Source organism: Pteropus vampyrus, unplaced genomic scaffold (genome assembly GCF_000151845.1).
Source record: "Pteropus vampyrus isolate Shadow unplaced genomic scaffold, Pvam_2.0 Scaffold263, whole genome shotgun sequence".
Taxonomy (NCBI): domain Eukaryota; kingdom Metazoa; phylum Chordata; class Mammalia; order Chiroptera; family Pteropodidae; genus Pteropus; species Pteropus vampyrus.
Window position 1 is genome coordinate 269899 of NW_011889044.1, and position 7920 is coordinate 277818.

At 52.1% G+C, this 7920-nt stretch overlaps 1 protein-coding gene across 2 annotated transcripts in view; it reads right to left on the reverse strand.

The window, feature by feature from the left end:
* Positions 1-865: 865 nt before the first annotated feature.
* SPATA5 (spermatogenesis associated 5) overlaps positions 866-7920 on the reverse strand; it is a 212450-nt gene continuing 205395 nt past the window's right edge. Inside the window, exon 15 of one of the 2 annotated variants that reach the window (XM_023520433.1) lies at positions 866-1822. In XM_023520433.1, coding sequence (XP_023376201.1) covers positions 1646-1822 — 177 coding nt within the window. In that variant the 3' untranslated portion in view covers positions 866-1645. Of the gene's footprint in view, positions 1823-4515; positions 4738-7920 lie in introns of those variants that run through there. The other variant, XM_023520432.1, reaches the window with a different exon arrangement.

Here is a 7920-nt window from a genome sequence, read left to right on the forward strand (position 1 = left end):
ATGTGGGCCGAATGATCTGAGCATCTAAACTCCTTGCTGGCCGGGATCGCCACCCTCCTCCCCACCAGCCAGGCTGTGGCCCGCGAGCCTGTGTCAGTGCTAGCTTACTGAGCTGGTTTTTATCTTACTGGTGATGGGATTTCTTTGATTTTCCTTTTTAGGCCTTCGGGGAAATTTTTAAATTTTCCTCTGCCCTCAGCACTTACAGGGAAGAAGTCTTGGTCCTCTCCTAATTAAAAGGAAAATGGGAAGCCCAAAAGAAATTCTGGGGTTCTATTTATTTCAGCATGTAAGCTTTGTTTTCTAACCGGCCGAGTCCAACGAGACTTCTCGAGATGGACGTGCTGAGCCGTCCATTCTGCTCAACGCGGCTGATGTGTCTGATGAACTGAATGTTTAATATTTTAATTAGTTAACATTTAAGCAGTCACATGTGACTCGTGCCTACTGTATTTGACTGCACCGACCTAAGTAACATTCACCCCTCGAGTGGCTTCGTGCACTAAGAAACCAGCGCGGTCCGGGAGAAAAAGCCTGGTGAGTCTACTCCTGACAGTCGAAGGATGACAGGCGCGAGCCACGACTTCAGAGCGGCTGCCACCACGAGCGCGTCAGCCCCTCGTCTCCATCACCAGGCGTTTCTTGCCCGGCTTGTCCTTCTGGGCATTTTCAAAGACTGATGGTGACGGGGTTTAAGCGCACATTCTTCCCACCGCCTGGAAGTCTGGGAACCAATGGCCGACAGCCTCCCCAAGGACACTTATTAACGCAGTTTCAAAGTGTCAGGGAAGCCCAAGCATCCCTGACTGCACAACCACGCACGGCTAGAATGCAAGATGAGACACTGTGATCGAGTACGACTCGGTTTATCTTTTCACTGATAACGTTTATTGGTAACCTGAAAACGTGTACAAGTTAAAACACGAATGCGCCATATGATTTACTTCCAGCATTTTATGAAAAAAAAAAAAAAAAGAACCCCAAGTTTACTGTTCTAGGCCTGGACTGGGCGTAGATTTCCAATTTTTTACAACTTTCAAAGGGCATGCCGGTGTATGAAATAATTCTTCTTTTTTGAATTGCCATAAGTAAAGGTTAAGAAGACTAAAGCAAAAATGTGGGTATGAATTATAATGAGAACAAATGCGTGTCTGGAAACGAGGCCACATACGTCTGGCCGGTGCCCTTGGCCATTTCAAGGTTTAGCTTTCAAAACAAAGTGTTAGTAACTACCTCCCGCCGTGCCGTCATCCACACGCACGTGTCCTCATGTAAGGTTGATGCCCGAGGTTTGGCATTTCCGAGTGCACCGAAATGGGTGCCGGCGTAAGGAAAACATTTCCTGGGATGAGTGAACCGGGTCAAAAATGAAAAGGCTGGAAGTTTGCATCTGACCTCAGCACACGTCTCCAGGTAAAACTGGCTAAAAGCCCTGTCCACAGGTCTTCGTGGATATTCTCATTGTATCCGTGTATTTTAAATTTTAAATGTCTACGAGAACTGAAGCCTCTTAATTCCAGTCAACATATTTCAGACATTTTGCTTAAGGATTTCTTTTTTTGACACTCTCAAGACAAAATTTAAATGCAAAACAAGTTTTCCCTAGAAAGCATTTTTAGCGCAATGAATGTGCACGTTTGAATTTTCAGAGCATATGGAGCCCACTCTTCTCTTGATAATCTTCATAGAAGCGTCTCAGTGACTCAGGAATTCTGGGTGTCACAGTGCTCAAGGACTGAGTAAAATGTCTTCTCATGATGCAGTTGGCTTGAATGTCTTCCTCCAGGGCCAGAAGAGCTGCCTCTCTGCAGACAGCTATGATCTGATGGGAGACAGAAAACAATCCATGATGTTTTTGCACCTTGCTAAACTCTACCTGCAAGAGTTATTCCACTTAAATTTTCAAAAGGATAAGAAGTAATCACTGTCATCCCCAAAGCACGCACTGAGTACGCAGAAGCAGGAGCAGTGAGATTTATTTACAACCGCTGAGGGTGGAGCAGATGCGCAGGAGACAAAGCTGTGGGTGCGCAGTGCGGTGGGGGCAGGGCGGGGGGACCAGGTGATGGGGGTTCGCTGCGGCAGAGCGACAGCGACTCCGGCCCCTCGGCGCACCCCTCCCAGCACAGAATTCCACATTCCTTTCAACCTCTGCTGCACCTCCTACACGTAAAAGCATTTCTTTATGTGCACCTCTTTAACTAGTCCTTAAATTGGGGGACTATCAGATCGAGCTGTCTCTTTTCTGGGGGGCTGCGCTAGAACAGAGCCGTGAGCGCTGCTGACTCGGCAGGGGGAGCGGAGAGGAAGGGAGAGCGCGGCGGGGACGGCAGGCGGGAGGCCGGACGGGTGGCGGGTTCAAGTCTCGAAGCCTGAAATGCGTTTTTAAGCTCTCTGGACCGCGGACGGCGGAAGCCGATGCCGGCGTCATTCTAAAGACACATTACTGTGGTGAAAAGGGCTCGTGGGGTGAAAGGCGATATTGTGATTTTCGGGGCAACAGGGAAAACAGGGGTTGATACTGCCTGCGCCCTGGCATCGGCAAATGAAAGCGCCGGCTGAAGCGCGTCTGTCCAGCCATTCAGCATATTTTCTCTGTTTGTTCACTTACTGAAAAGAGTCCCTCTGCTTACGCCGGGCTAATGGCTGCCAAGCGGGTCAGTAGCTTTTTAGGGGATTTAGCAGCACGTTTAGGGAGCTTTCAAAAAAACATGCATAGATTTAGACGGCTTTGTCAGATCACGACAATGTAACCCTTGGTTCTGGGCTGCGCTAATGAGCGCCCAGGGCGGCCATCGCGGTCATGCATGTTAATGCTTTTCCCCAAAGGTGGCCACCGCTCGAAGGCAGAGACAAAACTTCAGGGATTAGCAAACCGGCTTCATCGCACTCTCCGGTGCAAAGAGAGTTATTCTGAAGACAAGATGTGATCGTTAATAAGCACGGTAAAGCGCGTGAAATGCCTGGCCCGGTCAACCGGTGACCCCAGGATCGTCTGTGTTCTACAGTGACCCTGGGGACCCCCGAGGCTGAGGCGAAGGGCCGAATGGGGACTCTCAGCCCCTCCTCCCTCCCGTGGGCCACAGCTTCAAACTGTCGCACAGAGGACGGGCGTGGGAGGCTAGGAAGTCTGGGGCAGACTCCGAAGGGGTGGTGAGGGCGCTCTGGCTCCCGGCGCGGGCCGCGGCTATGCCCACGCGCTCCCTCCGCAGGCTCAGTGGCGCAGGGCGGTCACCACGGGGCCAGGGCCGAGTCCCGCACACTCCGTCACTGAGGCGTACCTCCCTCCCGGCCCCAGCGCGTCACGGCTGTGAACAGAGTCCTTGCCATGTGGGCCAGTGTCCCCCGGTCTGCTACGACGCAGTGACAGGCTAACGGGTCTGTGTGATGTATGACAGGGACACGCACATGCAGTGGCCAGCTGGGCTGCTGAAGGGGGTGGGGGCGGCTGGGTTGGTTGAGAAAAGCAGAGGTGAGCACGAGGCTGCCAGGAGCCTCTCCCAGCTCCCGGTCCCTGGTTCACAGGGCTGGCTGGCAGGCGGTGACATTGCCGCCGGGGCAGGGGCGTGACCCGCCGGCCCAGCAGGTTTCGTCTCTCAACGCACTGTCACCGGACTGGGAGGAGGAGGAACGACTGTGCTGCTGTCATCGCAGGGACCTCCGGCAGACTGGCATGGCACGGGAGGGAAGTGGAGGTCGTGGGGAGTGACAAGCCACTGAGGCCTCAGAGGCTGTCCTTGGGCTCAGCTCCCCTGAGCAATTCCTTCCTGCAGGTCAACTTTTCTCCCTTCATATCCGCATCTAGAGAGTTTTCTCTAAGCGATAAATGGCGTTTTGCCCTCTGTGGTGGCTTCAATGGCTGCGACAGAGGGGGCATTGGTGAGACGTCAGAACGGTCACAGCCACCTAAAAGCTGGATGTTGGTAGCCTGGGGCTTCTCGTATACGTTGACATTTGCCCGTAATTCCCCGACTATGCTTAGTACCGGCCTGCGCCTGAATGAACAATTCCATCCGATGTGGAGAACTATGAACTCGTGGGATACAGAACACCTGGACGGCCTTGGCTGGCGCACTGAGAAATGTTCGCATTGGACAGAGACGGCCTTTAGAAGCGCCGAGAACGAAGACAAGGGCGAGTCGGCTGAGTACTGGCACTCCAGGGCCGCCGGTGAAGGCGGCTTCCTGTGTCCGCAGCTCTGCACCTCTAGGGTGGCAGAAGGGCTGCCTGAGCCCAGCTCTTGCCTCGATACACGGCATCCTGTTTCTTTTTAGTTACAAAGACGCCCTGAAGAACCAGTCGAGTAGACGATCCTTCCTCCCACTTTTGTTTACCTATCGCATTTGCTTGAAAACATACGACCAGTAACTGAGAGAGGAGACACTACTACTGACCAGCCACGCGTCCCCGCGTCCACGGCTACTGACCAGCCACTCTGTGCAACTAGGTGAGGCCAGGTGCAGGACCCAGCGACGGCCAAGACTCGTGTCCACCTTGTGATGCTCCCACGCCAGGAGGGAGGGACGGCGGCTAAGGCCATGTGTGGCGCGGTATCAGAGGGACTCTGAGCGGTGCGAAAGGACAGGCTGTGGCGCGGAGAGAAGGAAGAATTACTGCTCCCTGACCGAAGAGGGAAGGACAGAACGTAGATACGCGTGTGGGAAAGGACAGGGTACTCTGAGCAGAAGGAACGGAGTGATTCCAGGGATTATACAGAGCTCGCCTCAGTAGCCAAAACTAGAAATTGAAAACAAGAAGATAATTCTATCATTTAAACGTCACTAAAAACAGCAAAAGAGGTAACGATAGTTTTCCGCAGTCATGTGGACCACGATGGCGGGGAGGGCTAGTCGACGACAGTCGTCTCCCAAGCTCCAAACTCAATTCACAAGCAGCTGATGCATCAGCAGCTGACAGAACACAATTCTTAAAAGTTCCTTTGTCTTCATTTTCCCTCATGAAAGGCTTCTTAGTTCAACTTCCAAAGGGAAAAGCATTAATTGCATTACGGGTTCTTCGCTCCTGACCCAAAGATGACGACAGGTGTGAAAACAGAAGGATTCTCAGGAGGCCCGACTCCCGACGGCCAGTCTGTTTGCACTGGGGTCGCTCACTCTGGTGTGCGTCCCAAGGCGCCGCGTTTCCTAAGAAAAGTGCAGCTCTCTGCTGTCCCTGTGGCCCGCCTGTCAGCATCCCTTGCGAGACACACTGTCTTTAGAGGCAAGTATTTCTGATTGAATAAGTGTACATACTCTGCTTCCCACTATGCACGCTGGAACTCTGAAGGTTTTGTGCAGCCTGGCAGTGATGATCTGCCTAGTTTTCTTTAACCCGGTGTTGCCCACAGACGCCCCTCTTCGCCGTTTTTGGCAGGACACCTATAAATGGCCATCTTGAGGGCTGCTGGGGACCCTCAGCACACTCTCTGGAAGGTGCGAACCCACACCAAAAACCTCGATCGAGCCACGAGGTGGCCTATCTTGTTTCCTTTGCTCCCCCTATTCCAGAACAGAGAGAAAAGGAAACAGGCCGAGTGGGCTGAGCAGGAGACAGGAGGCTCGGGCCGCTTACAGGGGTCAAAGGGCAGCAGCGGCGCACACCTGTGCTTGGCGGCGTGAACAGCTGATACACACTTGCTGAATCGAACTGAACGGTTCCTTAACTATAAACGAGTTCGCAAAAAATGCACGTTATACGCATTTTCCTCATATTCGGCTGATGCCCTGGAATATTTTCACTTAACGTTTCACGTGACCCAGACTTTGTCAGTTATACTGAAGCTTCTGGAATGATCAAGTCAGTAACAAAAACTGCTGAACAATTTCGGTCTGGGCACGATTTTGAATCCAGTTCGTTCCTTAGAAATAATGAAAATAAGAACTTTTAGCAGGAATACAAGTATGCTGGTGTTATTTTGAGGGATGTTTCTTTAGGTTTCAAAATTTGTTACTCAGGGTCATGAACATTTTTTGCTCTGTTGTCCCGGGGGAAAAAAACTACACTGTAACTGAGAAAGATTCCTGAAAATTTCCCAACAATGCAGTAATAGATACTGGTGTAGAGGACGGAGGTGGAAGCTTTGTGCAAACGGTGATCTTTCGCCTTACGTGATGACAGTAATCTGGCATCGATTAATGGCAGAGGGATTATTTTTTCTGAATTGAGCACTGGAAAGGTGAGGTCTTCTTAGAAACCTGCCACTACATCTCTCTACTTGGGAATGAATACCACAGACACTGAGAAAAGGGCCTTCTACTTAAACCAGGGCCTTCTGAGCGCTCTCTAAAGCGTGCAGGAACTCTCAGGACCTCAGTGTATGTATCTGTATCTCTGCGGTGCACACGGGGACAGGATGGCACAGCATCCTGCTAGAATCACATTAAAAACAGACGGCGTCGGGGCTCCTCTGGAGATGGGGCAATGCGTCCCACGAGGACACAGAAGAACCTTGCTGAGAAGACGTGCAGATGTCCAAAGTCGAACCACAAACTGTCTGGAATGCTACACGGACCCGTTTGGAAAGAGAACTCTGGCACCTGAGAACCTCAGCTCCTTGCAGGACAAGGGTTCGGGAGCCCTTTCCCTGACCCCCTTCCCCATCTTGTCCTCTTCTTCCTCCACAGGCTGTAGAGGCAAAACGTTCTGCCTGACTCTGTAAAGCCGAGTGTGTATTCTGTGCTCTTTTCCAGTTTTGTCTAAAAAATTGACATCCGAAACTTTTAAAAAACATATATTCCTTGCTGCAAAGGTGAAAATATCCGGGGAAATGACAGAAGGTGACAGAAGACCAGAAGAGCAGGCTCGAGGTCTCGCTGTCAGAGGCAGACCAAAGACATGCTGTTTCTGTGGGCATGGCACCCGTTTATTTGGTGCCAATGTGTCACGAATTCCCTTTCCATTTGCTCAGCAGTAATAACAGATCGGGTATCTGAAAAATGAACAGGCCGGAACTCTCTATGTGAAAGGTTTAGGCACATTTGAGGTAAGTTCCTACAAGGCAGGAAAAGATTTTTCACGAAAATGTTTAGAAATCCTCCAAACAGAGTCACCAAAGGAAAGAGTCAGTGATCGTTTTCAATTGCAGGAGAAAGTTAAGTGGGCAGGGAAGGCACTGGAGACAGAGGAGGAATTTTCAGGCCCTGGTGGCCCCTGAGAAAGCGGAGCCTGCGGAACAATGCGCAGCCTGGGCTTGGGGACAACCGCTCTTGGGAGGGGCGTGGGGAAGCGACTTCCTAGGAGGAGCAGGCTCTTGACCATTGAACCTTGGGAAATCTAATTACCTCACTTTAAATGCGAAAGGGCAAAAGAGGCAATTGTGCCGATTCTGAATGGCCGAAGAAGAACAATGTCTTAGTTCACTGTGGAGGAAAAAAAAAAAAAAATCTCTACACACAGCCCAGGTCTTCCCCGTCCAGGGGACAGGAGGAGTCCACACAGGTGGGGCAGCTCAGTAGGACAGAAGCGGGTCACTGCCCAAAAGAAAACCTGCGGGCAGTGACCGTTTTTTAAAACCAGAAAGGATGAAGACCAGCAGTCAAGGCCAAAGCTGTTTACCGAATACTGATCGACAGGCGGGCCCCCCACCCCTGTGGGGGACGGGGTCTGGGGTGTCCAGCCCGGGATCCTCGGTGTCATCGTGGGGCGCACTCCCCCCGCGCTGAGCGCGCGGCCCCAGATGGGGACAGGGTGGGGGTGGGAAGGGGAGGAAGGGCTGGCATCCTGGGGGCCGCCGAGCCCACTGGCGGCCGGGCTGCCCGCGCCCCTGCTGCTGGCGGAAGAAAGCGCCGTCCGGCCAGGCCCACATGCGCTTCTCCGCTCCTTTGAATTTCAAGTGCACTAAAAGCTTTAAAGAAGCCACCAAAAGGAACGGCTGAGGGCCTGACAAAGTCTTAGGTGCTTGCGAGGCAGGGCTTTGTTAAC